Below are 18,028 nucleotides of genomic sequence, written 5' to 3' on the forward strand. Positions count from 1 at the left end.
CCAGCACTGCTGAGGGACATCAGAGTTCAGCACAACTCATTGTGAGCCACACACAGCATCCACCAGAGGACAACACTCAAACTGGTGAAAATAGTAGCAACAAAACCCAAAGAACTACTCAGACTCATTATTTCCCTTTACATACAGGTACTCCTTGAGCCTACTGCATCAAAATAGAGAATTTACAACATTCTCCTATCTGCATAGTGTTGAGAATAATTTTAATTTTCTGATGTTTTGGTATCACTGAGAACTTGCATTTGATACAAGCTACCTTATTATAGGGCGGGGGGGATCGGGAAGATCAACATTTAGTGTTGAAAACACAACAAATTGGGAGTGTTTGCAATCTGTGAATAACACATTTAGAAAACTTATTCCTGGAGAAAACCCCCCAACAGATTAGTGTAGTCTTCAAAATAATTAACAAGAGATCTAGAGGGAACTAGTTTGAATTATTTTCTGTAAGTAGACTTCTTTAAGACCTGAACTTGCAAATAGATACTATTTTGATGCTTGTCAAAATGTAACAATTTTAAAGTTGAATTTATCACTCAGGAGTCCTCAGACATTCATCCATTCAGCACATACACACAAAACCATTTGTACCACCAAAGACTGGATCACTAAGCCTGGCTATATAGCATCTTTCTAAACCTGAAGCAAGCAGAAAATTTGTATGAATTGCACACTTCAGCACTCAACAATGTTTTATTAGCGCTGTTGTATTTTCCTTCTTTATAAAAAATGAATGAGTTTTAAAAAATCTTCACTTGGCAGTCTACCTATAGGCAAATTAAATCATTAGAATGACTAGCCCAAACAACAAGCCTTATTTCACTGAGAACTTTAAAAATACTTACTGTTTTTTAATGTGTAGAACAGCTAAAGTGACCAGAACATTGAATGACCATCCTTTAGTTTAGAGGACTAAAACATTCTTCAGCCAAATGTTACCAGAGAAATTATTTTACTGAGTGCTCTCTCTTAACTTTGCTCTCTGAGACTGAAGACTTGCAAGGATTGTTGCAATCCAGGAACTGTAAACACAGATCAGTTAAACCTAAACAAGAATGGAAACGTCTTGAAGTCATTCGAGCATGCTGAAGAAAGAGGGGAAGAAGAAAGGGTAATAACATTAAGCAAGAGTCATCAATAACTAATATTAAGACAAATTAAACCATTCAGGTGCTGCCCTCTCCCTTTTGTGCAATGTTTGACAGTGAAATGCAACTCGCCCATTTTGCTGCCTTCATCACTTTACCCCTGCAGACTAAAAATGCATTCCCAGTAAGAGTTCTCAAAATAAAAAGCAAATCCTTTAAATGAAAATTTAAGTTTATTTTGAAACTTTTAAGTCATTTCTATCAATTTAGACACAGTTTGACATTATCAGATCATTTACAGTGATTCATGGATAAAAGATTTGGCTTTTACATTCAAATGTTAAATACTTCAAAATAGCTTTGTCTTGTTACTTCCAAACCAGAAACACTAAAGAGCATTTTATTTTGCCTTTCAACCATCTCTGTTAATTAACAGACTTTTGATATCTGCTGTAGTTGAAGGGGAACGTGCAAAACACCAAAGGAATTATTTTGTTTGAATGAAGTGAGTACCTTAATTACAGTTCCAGATTTAAGACTCATTCACTGTAGCATCAAAAGGCAGTGCTAAGAAAGACATGATTTATTTTTTAAAAATATATTTTCCTTAGGCAGACTGCAGAACCTGACTGAGTTAAAAGCCTCTTCATGAAGACAAAAAGGTCTTGCTATCCCATGTTAACATCATTCAGTCTTACAGTTCAGCAAGTTTTGTACAGTTTTCATAATTATTTTGGAAACTATTTAAAATTTCATCTCTATTCCTAACACAATCCTTGTATTAGTGTTAAACAACAAAATTCAATTTATCTACCAGACTTAATTGTGGTGATTTTATTGCTTACTATAGTTTATTTTCTTACTCTCTAGCACTAATTTGAAATTGGATAAACAAAAAACATTTGCAGGGAAGAGATTTGACCAATTTGCCTATTCTGGCAAGGAGGGTGTCCCTCAAAGCATGTGCACCATAATTAACTGTTCCAAAGTGAATTCCAGCCTGCTGCTCTCCAAGGACAGCCTCCCTAGCAAACATCTGAGAAGTTCAAAACTCCTCCAGTTTGTAAAAACACAAGCTCCAAAGCCCTGGGAAAAAAGCTTATACATTTTAGACCTCTACATTCTTGAGACTACAACAATATGCTGGCAAGGGGAATCTCTCAGGAAGGTACTCAAACAGCTCAGATTCCTTTGCACAGCCCTCAGCACAACAGGCTGCTGCAGCTGCCTTCAGTCAGCAAGCAGCACCATGGAAGATCTGGGAAAACAGCAGGAGCTTTCTGCTAAAATCAAAATTTGGGGCAGCGGGGGAAGCACAGATTTCATTTTGTAAGAAGAAAATGCTTCTCAAATCTGGCACAAGAAATTTTGTCCCCCACCTTGTTTTTCACCATGGATCTTTCACCATCACCTTTATTTTCTGATGGATCAGCAGCAGCAGTGTGCCAGGAATGCTCTTATTGCCTGATTCCAGAAGTCTGCTGCATTTCAAGAAGCACAGGCACATTCCCTGCTCAGTACACACAGCAGCAGGTGTGAAAGGTCTGTTAGATTACAATTTAGAATCCATATAAGAAACACAAATGCAATCTTAATCTTCCCTGCTGACAAAGTCTATTAACCTACTTAATCCACAGGAATGATGATATGTAGCTCAATTAAACAAGTGTATTCATAAGCCTTTACAGTATACAGAAAACTCAGTTCTGTCCCCTGATGCTGTTTTCAAGTTTGTTTTATTCATTCTTTTGGATGACTGTAAATAAGTGTTTCCACTATGGAAAATAAAGTTAGCACAGTACATTTTCATGACTGGGGAATGAATTTTTCTGCAGACACCTTCCAAAGGGCAAAAGCCTAGAAAAAACAATGTGAATGTTGAATGCAGTTCCATATAAAGTCCCTTGTAAAAATTAAAAAAATAACTAAAACAAAGAAAAAAGAAAAAAAAATAGAGAAATAAAAAAGTAAAGGAAAAACTGCAAGGCCCAGGATGATTTTATTGCTTTTCTTCAGTTTTTTCCTTGGTCTCTTTCTTCTCAGATTCTTTGCTCTCTTCCTTTACAGAAAGCTCTTCTAGTTTTTCAGCAACTTTATCAGCACTATCATTTTTGTCTGTGCCTGCTAAAAGATTGGTTAGGAAAGGTATTACATACAAGCAGTAATGCATTGGACAAAAATAAAGATATTCTTCACTGACCACTGGAGTGACTCATTCCATTTCTTTTCCTCTGGTAATTACTTCAGATGTCAGATTTCAAGTAACACCACTCATATACATTAATCACTACACAGGGACTGAGGAATGTGTAGCATCTGGCCAGCTGTGCTGCTACCAATAAAGTATCCAGACAAACCCTTTGGTTTTTTTGTTAAGATGCCAAGAAACAAAGTCAAGTTCCCCAGTTTGAAATTGGGGCATAGGAATTCCTATGACTGGAAAACTCCAATCTAAATATCTTGAAGAATGCTGACTGCAGACCACTGGTAGTCTGTACTTAAGGAAGATAGAAATGTTTGTTTTATTTACATGGTGACATACCTCATCACAAAGGCAATTCTAAAGAGAGGTGCAATAATCTGTTAGACTCGTGAACAATCTCACACACACTAACAACTATGAAAAACATTAAGTATTATACTTGCATGATTATACATTTGCAAAATTTGGGGAAGGGGAAGGAAGAAAGAGCACTGTGGTTGCAGTGTTCACAGCTCATTTGTTTACTATAAGCCATAAATATTTCCTTGACAGCCATTCCAAAGCAGCCATGTCCCAACAGCAACTGTAACAGCCTTCCACAGGAAGGAAGGCCATCGTCACTCCTGTCAGCTCTTACTCTTGCAGACAGAAAAGCACCTGAACTGAAGGCTGCAGTTCAGCACAGAGTGAGTCTGCTGCAACACAACACTCCAGGCTACTGGAACCACTCACACAGCTCAGAAATGACACCAAGTACATTGAGAGCACCTTACCTTTCTTTGCTGTCTTGCCTACTTCATTCCTGCATTCTTCAAATTTTGCCTTGAACTTCTGTGCATCTGTTTCAGTGAAGATAAAATATTTTTTCATTACTTTTACTGCCTCACAACATTGAGTACTTCTAATCTTGAAGAAAGATACCCTAGGGGAAGATTTGTGTAAACCAAATTTGTAGGGACTTATGAAGTAATCTAGTAAATCATACAAGATGCAAAATTCTTCAATCACATCTTTGTGCAAAAGCAATTCATCTTCTTCAGCATGTCTACTAAAGCAACTTATTTTGCAAAATATTCAAAATGTAACGCCAGCAGGAGCTGTTTTGTAGTTATTGCAACTCCCAGCTGTCTGTAGCCTAAAGGAATAGGAATATGATGTCAGAGACTGCTAATACAACTATATGCAAAAGCCTGAAGATTAGCTTTGAACTGCAATCCTTGCCAGCTGTGTTACACCTTAAGACTCTTCCACAAGCTGACCATAACTGGGGGTTCTGAGCATCAGCAAAGGAAGAGAATGCCTGTTTCAACAGGAAGATAATGCCTGTGTCACCAGCACAGCATTCAGACTCTGTACCTGAGGGCTACTCCTCACTGCAAGAGCCAGCAATGCATAATCTTCATTACATTCTGGTTTAAGTCACCACTCAATTCAACAACCATTACAAGCAGCTGGTCAAATCCCAATAATGTCTCTCTACACAAGTAATACAAGCAAAAAGGGCCTGGGCAAGGAGCTTCCTGACACCACAATGAGCAAGGCAGTACCAGCCTGGCATCCCAGGCTGGACTGGCTGACCACAGGAGGTCACTGTTGCCCACAGGAATTCTGAAGACACTTAGTAACCAGCCCAGGAAGTGTTGGTATCGATTCCTTTTCCAGCATCTCAAACAGCAGAGACACCTGAAGGACAAACCTGGGTCTGTTCACCTGACATCTGCTTAGTCAGTACTGCAAAGGGCAAACAGGAGGGAAGGACTATTCCCTCAAGACAGAACATTCAATAAGCTGAACAGCCTCTACCAGAAAGAGAAAGACTTCTTAGATATTAGCAAATAGTTGCCCCTCACTTCCTACTTGATCATGAAGCAAGCACTAAGCAGGTGGACCAGAAGGGTTTATTTGGCTAAACAAAATTACATTGGAGACTTAAGGAAAAGGGCAAGATGTACTAAGTTCTTTCCTGATGTAGTCCAATCCATCAAACTTTAAAATACTTAACCACTTTTATTATTCATTGAGTATGTAAGGAGAAAAGGAGGCTACCACACTAAACTTGTGTGGCAAACTGTAAAGCAAGAAATGCAACACTTTCATTTTGCTCCTTTAAAAAAAAAATCCAACCCAACAACAAAACAATACAACATAAACCCCCTCTGCCTCCAAACACTTCTTTGATTTAATCCTAGCTGATCCATTATTAGAGTTACTTTTCTGGTACTCACTGTAGTCACTCTAGAAAAACCCACCAACTAGTATGATGGGCCTGACTTGCACTTTTCACTGAGGGTTCCATTTAATCAAAACAAAAGATACTACATACTTCATTAAATAAAGAAAAACCAACCCAGATATTCTGCTAATGCAGATGGGCCAGAAATATCAGGTCAGGATTTCCTTGTTTCTAATGCAAAAATCTAATCTTAACTACAACTGAGAACAGGAATTACATGAAAGTAAGCTGTATGTGAGTCTCTTAACTGCCTGTAGTTTTATTCTAATTGGCACAGCACTTACATGAAATGGCTTAGGTTAAGAAAGTGCCTAGGGCAGAAAATGTACAAATATTACTGCAGACCTAATTACTGCACTGTTTGTCAACAGATAAGGTTAAGTGATGAACAGACTTCTCTCAGATAAAGAATGAATTAGCTAACCCTACCATGCAGGGGTGAGATACAGCACATCTCCAGCAATGGTTTAGAGCAGCATTTAGACAAGCAGGGTAACAGAACAGGTTACAGTCAGTGGAAGCTCAGTGGCAGGCACTCACTCTCTGCGTTTAGGAATCGGATTGCCAGAAGCTCGGGCTTGGGGCACTCGTCTGCGAAGTCAGCGTGTGTGTTCCACACCCACGCCCTGTCGCTCCCAGCGTTGGGCTTCAGCTCCATTAGGGGTGTGACTGAAACAAAAGCATTCCAAGATGTACAGAGCACAACAGCAAATGTTTTCCACACCAGCCTCCATAAATCTCAGTGAAAACAGGCTGTGATGGTTACATAAAGCACTTGACACAGAATTACTTTGGGATGAATACAAGACAGTGATGTTCATATATATTTTTCCTTACATTGTCAAATAAAATTATGCAAAGCCATTACTGTTTGAGAGGATGCTGGATTCACTGCTGTTAGGAAAAAGAGTTGGATGCAATTTTTGGTTAAAACAGATGATTGTGATACTAAGAGATGCAGGCACTGAGCACAGCTCTGCAGTACAGACAAATGATTTAGAAGGAAAAGGTATCCAGACAAACAACACTCATTCTTCTTCTACCAAAATTCATTTTAAAAAGCATTTTTCCTTCCATTAGTCATCAGGTTAATTACCACTCCCATCAGTTTAAAGCTGTACTACAAGATATTACAGGTTTCTGTGGTGCTGCAAAGTGTACACATTGCCTTTTCAACCAATTTGCTCCCTCCCAGTAAATGGGGCCCTGTCCCTCCAAGACACTACAATTACCTCACCTGACTGACTGGAGAAGTTGAAATGTTACTTCCCACAGTACTTTAAGACTTTTTACATTACAGACTTGCAAAGTCTAAGCAGGGCTTTTTTCTCCTTGGGCTCTGTCTAGTTCAGGAAAATCTGAAGAGTCTACTCCCTTCCCTGCATTTTTAACATCTAGAGATCAAACTACATTTTCCTCCATTTAATGCTTTGCAAAAATGAAGAGAGTTCTTTTGTCTGACTGTGAGTCAGCATAAATTCAATAAACAAATCTATATGGAGAGCAGCTTTTCCAGGAAAAAACACCTAAACAACTTTTGACAAGAATACTATAAATTCATCAATTCTGTTTTCCTATGTGCAACATTTATATCCCTAAACAAAAGGTTTATTCCTGCTGGTTGGTGGCATTATTGAGGTTGGCATTAAGCTATTTCTTATTTCAAATTATCTAAATGTAGTTTATTTCCACAGAACACTATAGATTCCTCATATAAACATCTGAGTATCAGCAAAGCAAGCAAAGTATCACAAACTGGTCTACTTGTTGCAAGTTGTGCCGACTTTCAAGTCTGTCTTGCCCTTTAATTTTTTTTTCAATTCAAAGAGGATTCTTTTTTGAATGAGTCAGCCCAATATAACACATTCATTTCAGTTTATTTCACAAGCAGACAAAGGCAGACTCAGATTTGCTTAGCATCTCAGTCTCTGTTTTCTGATGGTTAAGGATTAATTTTGGAAATTCAGACATTTAGGTCAAAGTAGTAAATTATTACATCATGGTTTCTCTCACTCTTACAAAAGTGAGCTAGTATACATTTAATTCTTATTTTGAGCAGTATTAAGGCCTACATATTCTACACTTTATTAATCATTAAAATAAAGTACACACACACACACACTGGAAGCAACCACATAATGCCTGTCTATCACAGTTAAATTTTGAAGTGACTTTTGTTAGTCTTACAGCACTATCAGACTCTTAAAGAAAAAACCTCCAGCTTCCTTCCATTAATAAAAATAACCCCTCATGGTTTTTGATGCCTGAAGCCTTGTATGAAGAGCAAGAAACAACCATACTTCAATTCCACAAGCTTATTTTTTAAATCAAGAATAATTATAGAAATGTATAACATACTGTAATGGTTTGCACAGATTTTTAGGGTTTTATCCCTCCTCATGAGGAGACGAATGGTTCCCTTCTCCTTGTGCTTGAGGAGTTTCACATCACCAGTTCCCCGCTCTTTCCACTCTGGAAGGTCATTCTCTGATGCAAACCTGAAGAGCTTCGCTCGCCTGGGAGAACAGAAAATGTAATTAGTCTGCAGGTATTAAAATATCACACCTGACCAAAGAGCACAGCTCTTCCTAAAAGTCACACACAAGAAGGAAACAATTCCTTAATAAGATCCCCTGTTCTGCTTCAATATACACATTCAGAAACTGATGTGATGAATTAAAACCTAACAATAAAATATTAGGAATTATATATTAATTGTACTAAAATTCAACAGGTTCTGGACACTCTTAGGGGATGATAAACATATTTGGTGTAGGCAAACTTTTAATCTCAGGTAACTAACTAACAGGTTTTTCCATAGCCAGAGTTCACCACACTACCTGTCAGAAACTGACCATCACTTCAGTTATTATCAGAACCCATACAAGGAGAACTGAAATCTCTCTTCCAGATGTGGAAAACCATTCTGTGATTAAGCAAGCAAAAGCATAATTTTTAAAATCTATTTCAAGCCAGCACATCAGGGATCAAATTCAAAATCCTTAAGCCCTAAGAGTACATTTTTCTTCAGGCAGATCAAGCCATCCTGATTTGACAATAAGCACAATCTAAGGATAAACTGTGTTGAAGACAACAGACAGGAACTGCCACAAATGCCCCAATACTGCAGCTGTTGCTTTTATTATTTCAGCATGTTGTACATCACCCTTTACCCAGGGATGCATGGCAGCAACACCACATACATCTCATTTCCTTCCTCCCAAGACACTTGTTTCACATTCTGGGATCACAATTTCAATAGTTATTAAGTTGTTGTCTTCTTTCATGCAAACAATGCTAAAGCCAGATTCACATTATCAGCTCTCTTCTGTGGTTCCAGACTTCATTTTCTTGGGGCAACATCAATGACCCCCCACTCAATCTCTGCCATCACATGCAGACCAACCAAGGCAGCCTTCACACAGAGATTGCTGCAAGTTCTGCAGTTTTTGAACATGAACATGCAGATAATAGTGAAAAGTATTCTACTCACATCTTAAAGAGCTCTTCCTCATCCTCCTCCAGAGTTTTTATTTCTTGCTCTGGAAGGGAAACTATGGGCTCAAACTGAGGATCATGGTTAGAGTCATCTGCATTCTCAGCAGAAGTATCATGATCCTCGTGTGCCTCCTGAGGAGAAAAAAAGAAAACACAAACTTGCTATGTACCCCAACCATGAAGTACTCACATCTGTGTTTAAAACTTTTCAGCAAATAGATCTTAATAACTGTAATATCCCATAAAATAATTATGATTGTACCTGAAAACAAATTACTTCCAAGTCAACATACAGGCACACTAAGAAACAAAAAGGTGCTCATGCAGTGCTGGGTGTTTTAATCCTACCACTCATGAATTGTGCAGAGGCTTGGCCTTGGATTAATAGCTCTGGTTATGGAAAAAAATTTCATCAACAGTTTTTCCTATGTAATGTGTTTTATGCTACTAACACCCTACTATTTCTGAGTGCCTAATGACCCACTGTTAATGGGAAAATTAGAAAAAAACCCCACACAACATCCACCTAACCCAGCTTAAGGGACATATTGCGTCCCGAGTTCACCATTCTGTCTTATGTATTAGAATCACCCACAGTCAACACAAACAAAGATTCTTTGAGGCACAGCTGTAATAGCCAGAAAGTAATTCAGGTTTCTTGCTTTTAGACTCCTCAAGGAACTTTAGGTTACAGATAAATAGCCAAAATAATCCTTCCTATTTAAGTTGCTTAGGAATCTGTCAGAGCATTCATTAGGCCTAAGAATGGTTTTTTACTACCGTGATTAGCAGGTAAACGATAAACATCTCTAGTACTTCATACATATGGACTGCTAAGAAGCACTCAGAACACAAGCCTGGGAGGGAGATTCATATGCAAGTTTAACAAAGCCACAGAACAGCTATCTCAGGTCTAGGGAAATGATTTGTGTTTGGGGATTTTTGGTGTTGCTGAAGCAACGGAAAGGAAAATCAGTCTTCACATACAAGAGAAAAAAGAGGGGGCCAAGGGAAACTTAAGTAGAAAATTGTGCAAAATAAAATCTAGTTGTGTCAACAACGTCACACAAGTTATCGCCCATATTACATCCCCAGCGTTCCAGCAAAAAAAAGCGAGAAAGGAATTACGTCACATCTGTTTCAAAAAAAAAAAGGAAATGTTAGCCAAACTTTTATACATTGTATCCATGTGTGCAAGTAGCACATCCCGCATGGTCATTCATCACGCCTTCTGCGCCTGAGCAATAATCACACAGACCATGAGAAAAGCACAGTCGCAGCAGGCACAGAGAACGCGATCCCGTTATCCCGACACGATCCCGCCCTGCCGCCACAGAAGCACGTGAGCAACTGGTGCGGCACGAGGGGGCCGGCCCGGGCCCGGGGAGGGGCGGAAAGAGGGGGAGAAGAAAGGAGGGAAAGGAGAAGGACTACCCGAAAGATCCCGGCTCGCCCAGGCTCCCTCGTGCCGCGGAACGGCCAAGGCGGGTGCAGGGCCCGGCCCGAGCGGCCACGCGTGCCCGGAGCGGCCGCAAAGCCCAGGCCCGGCGGGCGCGGCCGCTCCAGCCCCCAGCGAGGCCCAGCGTCCGTCCCCCCCCGGGCCCTGCCCGACCTCGGCTCCCCCCGCCCGGGCCCCACCTGTCTCCGTTACTCTCCCACCCCGGCCCTCGGTGCCGCCCTCGCCCCCGCGCCGTTCTCGGCCCGGCCGCCGGCCCGCGGCCGCCCCTCACCGCCGTGTCCGCCATGGGCCCGCTCGCCGCGCTCCGCTCGCCGCTTCCTGCCGCGCGCCCCGCCCGCCTTTACCTCATTCCCGCAGCCCGCGCCGCGCCGCCGCAAGGCCCGATGGGAAACGCCCGCTCCCCCTCAGCCCCGCCCCCGGCGCGGGCAGAGCGCCGCCCGCCCCGGCCCCGTCACACCGATCCCCCCGTGGGTCCTCGGAACCGCTCCCGATACCGGCCCTGTCACCGACCCGCGGTACCGACCGCCGGCGCGGCCCCTCCGCCCCCGAGAAGCGTTTTTGTTGTCCCGTTTCCCAGACGCTTTTCCCATCACCCCCCGCGCCATGGCGGCGACCGCCCGCGTCCCGGCCCAAGATGGCGGCCGCGTGAGGGAAGGGGTGATGTGTGAGCTGCTCTTTTTGGTGTGTTTAAGGGCCGCGGGTGCTTTCGGGCGCGAGGAGCGGTAGCGCTGAGGGGCAGCGCTTAAAAAACAACCAGGTCGTTCCGTTGCCGTCATTCTCATCGCAGCGTCCCGTCCGTGAGGGTACGGCCCCGCCCCGGGAGGTGCGCGGGGTGGCTGAGGGGTGGCGGGACCATGGCGGAGGAAGGCGAGCGCTGCGACCGCGACCCGGCTCCTGTGGCGGAGGCTGGAGATGGGACAGAGCCGGACAGCCAGGCCGGGGAAGACCCCGCGGAGGGCCCCGACGTGTACAGATACATTAAGGGAGACTTGTTCACCTCCGAGATTTATAAAGTAGAGATACAGAACTTGCCCAAATACATCGGGTTTAACGATGTGAAAAAGTTCCTTGCCAAGTACGGGCTCAACCCTCACAAGATAAAACTCTTCGGGAAGCAGACGTTCGCCTTCGTGACGTTCAAGAGCGAGGAGGAGCGGGACAAGGCCATGCGGGTGCTGCACGGCGCGCTCTGGAAGAGCCGCCACCTCAGCGTGCGCCTGGCCAAGCCCAAGGCCGACCCCATCGCCAAGAAGAGGAAGCAAGAGGAGGGTTCGGAGCAGGGAGAGGCGAAGCGTCCGGCTCCCTGCGGAGAGGAGCCCCTGAGCAAGCGGATCGCGGACGTGGTGACCCCGCTGTGGAACGTGCCCTACGAGGCGCAGCTGGCCCAGAAGAAGCAGGAGTGCGAACAAGTGCTGCAGAAGCTGACAAAGTAATTCCTGTTTGTAACGTAATGTGTACAAGACTTGGCCTTGTGATGGGATATAGCTAAATTCACACCAATTGATACCTCTAAACTGAAGTGAGTTAGAGGTAGGTCAAAACTGTCAAAGTAATTAAAACATAATCTGCGATGCTACAGCTTAAAAGCTGTTTCATCTGACAAAACTTGCTATTGATGTTCTTGGTCCCCTTCAAAAAATTGCTTAGTGAAGGGAAATTGGTTTTAAAGTCTGTTGTTCCATAAGCAGAAGGATGTTTGTGCCCGTAAAAAAATGGCATTGTCACACGGTGTAGAGAGAATCGGTCTGTAGAGATGGCAAATTACTACTAGGTTTTTTCTTTTAAAATCCCCTCAAAATTTTATGCCTGGTCTTTGAAGATCAAAGTATCACTTCTGTCTCTTGCTGTCGACAAAACTGGCATTAATTATCATGCATGGTACATTGATAAATCCAGTACATAACCATAATGTAACCAGTACATTTAACCCTTACTTTTTCAGGTTACAGCTCTTACCAAGTTGGAGAGAGTTTGCTTGTTAAAAAAACCTGGAAGAAACACTCTTCCATGTGATAATGTGGTTCTTTTTTGTGTCCTTTACAGAAAAGAAGTATTGTGCAACTCTTGACCTCAATATTTCTAAATGTGTGCTTTACATTTTTTTGTTTCTAATTACGGCAGGGAAATAGGAAATAACAACAGAGCTTTATTACCCTGGTTGTTCCTGCAGAAGCAGAAGTTTAATAAATTATGTTGCCCAGTGGAGGGAGTGAAAGCATCACCCTTGCAGGTAATGTAATCTCAGGTAAAGTGTGGAACAGGGTTAATGAGCTGAGGGTTATGTTCATTCATTATTTGGTTTTGAGAAGACACTGGACAAACTGAGTATTTGACTTAGTCTTGTAATAAATTATGAATTTTTGTTGTGTTTCGTGTAAATACTGTGTGGAAATATTAACAGGAAGCAGGGAAATTGATAACTGGGTATATAACTTTAAAATGAATATGCTGTCTTTGCAAGCCTCTGTTGTAAGCTAATGCATTCCTCAACAGAGGCAATGTTTTGCTTCTTAAATAACAAGATTTACAAATACCTTTTCTTTATTACTGTTAGTTCACACACATCAAAATCCATCAGTATTGTCCATATGAGCTCAATGTCCTGTGTCCATTTCCAAATGCATTTAACCACATGGGATTTTTTCCAGGAGCAACTTGGCATGTACAAATAAATGCTGTGTAAATATCTTACATAACTTTATTTTAAATCTAGACTGAATATCGCAACAAATGTGAGTTCTTGATTGGGATTGGTGTAAATCAAGAAGACAAAACTGTGGGTTGTCGTCTTGGCAAATATAAGGGTGGTACATGTGCTGTAGTGGAGCCATTTGATACTATTCACATTCCTGCTATTGCCAAAAAAGTAGTAAAAGCTTTCCAAGACTACATAAGGTGAGCATAAGTAAAATGAGTTATCCATAAAGGTTTTGATATCTTAATCAAAAATATTTATAAATTTAATTTGTGTTTGTTCTGAGCTTTGAGATCTAAGATGTACCAGTCTCACATTTTAGCAATTCTTTGTTTCTGCCTTGTGCCTGCATCATGGGGACTATTGCCCTTGCTCCTGCTCACTGCTCAGAGCTGGGGTCAGGTACCAGCTGAACCCAGCTTCACTGCAAGCAAGGGGATGTGTAAGTCTGCAGTAAAAGTGGGTGTTAACTGCACTAAAAGTGTGTGTTACTGCACTAAAAGTGTGTGTTACTCAGGAGCTTCTTCCACTAACTGTAAAGAAGCACTCATAAAAACACTTCTGAAGGGAGGAATTGATTAACCAAGGTCCATTGTTTTCTGGGATGAGAATCATCATCCTACAGAAAGGAATGACCCAAAAGCTGCACATTTAAATAAGAGTACTTTTTTAGAAAAAAGGATGCATTCTCTAAAAAGCAGTTAAATGCACAAAAATGGAACCTCAGAAGAATCATGAAGATGGAAGATTTGAACTTGGTGTGAAGCAGAGAAGCTAATGAAAGCATTCTAAAAAGTTATGTCATTCTCTGAATGCAGTGAGAAGCTGCCTCTTGTCTCTGTAATTTTGCATGGGTTAAAATGGGCAAGAGGATTGTGTGAAGGAGGGACAGGTTATTTTGCTTTAGGAGCTACTGTCCATCAGTCTTTCTTAGTTGGAAGCAATTTCTTGTTTGACAAATGAATGTACCCTCTTTTTGTACTCAGCATTTTTTCTATCACTTCTTTTGATTCAATGAATTATTCAATGAACTGTTTAATGTCAGACAAAGAAAGAATTCTCAGTGTGAGTGACCGAGCTCGTGCCCTTTGCAGGTGCACTCCTTACTCGGTGTACAGCCCCGAAACCTACGAGGGGCACTGGAAGCAGCTCACGGTGCGCACCAGCCGCCACGGCCACATCATGGCCATTGCTTACTTCAACCCTCAGGTACTGCACTTGATGGCTAATGGGCAGCCCAGGCTCAGCTTTAGAACTGCTTAAACTGGATTTTATGAATTGTGCATGCAAAACTGAAATAGAAGAATTATTTGGTGTGGTTTAACTTGCTAAGTTGCTCTAATTCTATTTAGACTAATCTGATACGTGGAAATGAACAAGTAGTATTCTTATGTAAAGCATACACTAAATTATATCTTGAAGTCACTAAAATGATTATTCTCCCTTCTTTCACATGAAAACTTTAGAAATTGAGTAAAGAAGAGCTAGCTGACCTGAAAATCTCTCTGGCAAAATACTTCACAGAAGGGATGGGAAAGAGCAGTGGTGTTACTTCCCTGTACTTTGTGGAGGAAGGACAGAGGTGAGTGGGTTGACTTTGCTTTGGGGGATTTTGGTGGTGGCTGGATTTTTGGTGTTTGCAAATTTTGTAGCATTGTTTATCTACTTCATAGAAGTAGCAGCAGTTGTTACTAATTTGTTTTAAGTTACTCACCTTTGCCACAAGAGACTCCTGAAATCTCCCATTCTCTGGGTAAAGGCAGCAAGAGTTTCAGTGGGTGAACCCACTGGCCATTGCTGCCTGTCAAGCTATAGAAGTGTTTACTGCAGTAGACGAATGTTTGTTATCAAGTAACTTCTTCCCTATTTATGTGAATTTTTCAATCTCCCATACTCCATGGAGGACAAGGCTCACACATAATCATCTAGAGATGGTGGAGGTCCTTGCACACTCTGAGACATTAATGGCCAAGGAGAGTCTCCAAGAGCAGATGATAAATGGCACTGCTTAGGGTGTAGCACTGCAGGTTTTAGGATGATTACAGCTTTGGTAAAGATTGTAGCAAACATGTTTGTCTTCTTTTTTCTGGTTTTGATTCCCACTCTATTTTGTCTCCCCATTCCTCCCCTACCCCCAGGAAATCTCCCAATCTAGAAGATTTATCTTTGGAGCATGTGGCTGGTGATAAGTACATATATGAAGAACTCCTTGGCCTAAAATTTAGAATTTCTCCTCATGCATTTTTTCAAGTAAGGATGATGTGAAGCTGTTCATTTAACTGGATCTGCATGAATGCTCTGGAGCTTGACTAATGCTGTGGAACAAGATGTTTCATACCTAGAAATTTAACCTTTTATATACTTGGTGTGATTAAATAGCAGTGTTATGTTTGGCTGTAAAAGCATTGAATGACTGTAAGCTTGATGGGAGCACCTTGAAGACAACTTTTTGTTCATTATATTTTCTTGTTCATTATATTTACTTGTTCATTATATTTTCCTTCTGTTTCATGGCAGCCTTTTGTAACTCTAAACATGTAGTAATACAGTTCAAGAATCTTGTATAACTAATCTCTGTTTGCTTTTCCAAAACTTATTTCTGCCCTTTCAACACTTTAGAATGTGTTTTTAACTTATAATGATTTGTTTATTAGAAACAAGGAAACGTGCTTTACTGAGACTCATTAAAACACATTTACTGTTTATGAAGAAGTAGATCTATTGGAACCTTAATTTCCCAGGTGAACACCCAAGCTGCAGAAGTGTTGTACACTGCCATTGGCGAGTGGGCACAACTGAGCCAGGAGAGCACCGTGCTGGACATCTGCTGTGGGACAGGAACCATTGGGATTTCTTTAGCAAAGGTTGGCAATTTCTCTTCCCGGATAGAAGTTACTTTTTACTCGTTTTTTAACTACGGCTAGAAGTTAAAAATACCTAATGTATGTGAAATGCAACAGCTTACATCTCAATTTTTTGAATTAATTTGTAATTGAGCTGCCTGCACCTGCTTTACCACATCCTTATGAAAGCTCAACCTTATGTTGAGCAGGCTGGGTAGGAGTTAAAGTCCCTGTTAATTGCTGATGTTATGAAAAATGGTTAAATTCACACATACAGACCACAGAGGGAACTTTTTCCTTTGCTTCTGCAGAGAGTGAAGAAGGTCATTGGAATTGAGCTCTGTCAGGAAGCTGTGCAGGATGCCAAAGCAAATGCCCAGATTAATGGTGAGTGACCTGAAATGCTGAAGCCTTTGTTTGGTAAGGAGTAGGTGCAGCCAGTTCTTTACCTTATCTAAGCAGCCTGGAATTACATGTTGTTGATAGTGATCTTGTCCCGTTTAAACACTTAATCACTCTTGAAAACAAACACCTTGTTAGCCCATGAGACCAGTTTTCCAGTTGAACAGCTTTTTTTTTTAAATTGAAAAGTAAAACATTAATTTCAGTGTAAAAATGAGATGAAACCACAGCTACCCTCCTAAAGAAAACATTAACATAGCTGGTATTTGTGGGCTTTTGCTTTAGTCCAGACAGTGGAAGATGTTCAAATTACTGTTGTTTGAATGGTCCGAAGTTAACAGTGATTGTTTAAATTACACTGGGTAGACAAAACAATTTGGAGTTTCTGAGGCATCAAAACTTAATATCCAAGGTAAAGAACTGAACCCTGCTTCGACTAGACAAGTACACTGATAACATCTTTGCTTTTTCTTACAGAACTGAGTAATATTGAATTTTACTGTGGGAAGGCAGAAGATATTGTTCCTTCCCTGATGAACGTTTTAGCTCCTCAGAACCTGATCACGATTGTAGATCCACCACGGGCGGGGCTGCGTAAGTTCACAGGGGTTTAAGGCAAAGAAAACACCATTGGGATAAATTCAATGGAAGCTTCAGGTATAGCTTGGAGCAACATTGCAGTTTTGTTCACGCTGTTCATAACCTGGCATTTTTCTGTGGGGCTCTTGCTGCACACAGAACCAGTAAACAGCTGTTGTGGTTTTGATCATCTAGATTCCAAGGTAATTCTTGCCCTGAGAAGAGCTGAACATCTAAAGAAGCTCATCTATGTCTCCTGCAATCCCAGAGCTGCAATGAATAACTTTGTGGAGTGAGTGTTTCTTGCATTGAATTGACTTACTAAATGTGGTAAGAAGAAAACAATGTTTTTGGGGAAGGGGTACCATTGCTAGATTTTTAGTTGCAAGCCATGTTCCTTGAGGCTCCCCTTTCACCAGACACAGCTGGGAGCTGCAGCAGCTGGCTGGGAATGGCACTGCCCAATACACAAGTCATAATGGAAATACTGGTGGTAGTGAATAAGCCTAGCATGGAATTGAGGCTCAGGGAAGGAAAACCTCTCAGAGAAGAGCAGCAGGGATGAGCAGTGCACTAAAATATTAATTCATTTCTCCCTGCTCTTGTTTCCCTTCCCCATCAAGCCTGTGCCGGGCCCCTTCCAACAGGGTGAAAGGAGCCTCGTTCCGGCCCGTGCGAGCCATGGCTGTGGATCTGTTCCCTCAGACCAGGCACTGTGAGCTGCTGATCTTCTTTGAGAGGGTGGAATACGCCAATGGCAGCTCTGCAGCAGCAGCACCTGCTGCCAGTGAGAGCCCAGCAGCAGCCTGTGGCACCGAGGGCATGGATGGCACCAGCCCAGCCAGCGAGGGGAGCCAGGCAGCTGCTGGCCATGGGGACTGCAGTCCAAGAGAGGGCTCACCGTAACGCCTCAGAGACTTCATAGAAACTACTTTTGCTTTTTAACTGCATCAGTAACGTAACTTCTGTAACATGCAGGTAATAAATCTCTGTACAACAGAGTAATTGCA

General features: G+C 41.7%; 2 protein-coding genes and 1 non-coding gene across 6 annotated transcripts; 1 reads left to right on the forward strand and 2 right to left on the reverse strand.

The window, feature by feature from the left end:
* Positions 1–1,320: 1,320 nt before the first annotated feature.
* Positions 1,321–11,296, reverse strand: RANBP1 (RAN binding protein 1). The gene is given in 7 exon segments (XM_059484895.1): positions 1,321–3,230; positions 4,083–4,148; positions 6,083–6,211; positions 7,901–8,058; positions 9,036–9,172; positions 11,010–11,041; positions 11,044–11,296. Coding segments are annotated over 7 exon segments (885 nt in total). The 5' UTR covers positions 11,282–11,296; the 3' UTR covers positions 1,321–3,105.
* On the reverse strand, positions 3,874–4,005 carry LOC132081666 (small nucleolar RNA SNORA77). Its single transcript, XR_009419710.1, has one exon. It is a non-coding gene; the product is annotated as a small nucleolar RNA SNORA77 (small nucleolar RNA).
* Positions 11,123–18,023, forward strand: TRMT2A (tRNA methyltransferase 2 homolog A). Of its 4 annotated transcripts, none has more exons than XR_009419664.1 (11): positions 11,123–11,928; positions 12,621–12,729; positions 13,213–13,394; positions 14,289–14,403; positions 14,661–14,776; positions 15,333–15,444; positions 15,936–16,058; positions 16,349–16,424; positions 16,917–17,096; positions 17,214–17,310; positions 17,642–17,719. XR_009419664.1 is itself a non-coding variant. In XM_059484892.1 (11 exons), the coding sequence occupies exons 1-11, from the start codon at positions 11,354–11,356 to the stop codon at positions 17,922–17,924; spliced, it is 1,905 nt and encodes a 634-aa protein (XP_059340875.1). In that variant the 5' UTR covers positions 11,123–11,353; the 3' UTR covers positions 17,925–18,023. The 4 variants fall into 4 exon arrangements, 2 of the variants coding, with proteins under 2 accessions (XP_059340875.1, XP_059340876.1); XR_009419665.1 differs by having other exon boundaries at positions 17,214–17,348; positions 17,642–17,691; XM_059484892.1 differs by having other exon boundaries at positions 16,917–17,033; positions 17,642–18,023.
* The last annotated feature ends 5 nt before the right edge of the window (positions 18,024–18,028 follow it).

This window comes from Ammospiza nelsoni, chromosome 18 (assembly GCF_027579445.1).
Source record: "Ammospiza nelsoni isolate bAmmNel1 chromosome 18, bAmmNel1.pri, whole genome shotgun sequence".
NCBI lineage: Eukaryota > Metazoa > Chordata > Aves > Passeriformes > Passerellidae > Ammospiza > Ammospiza nelsoni.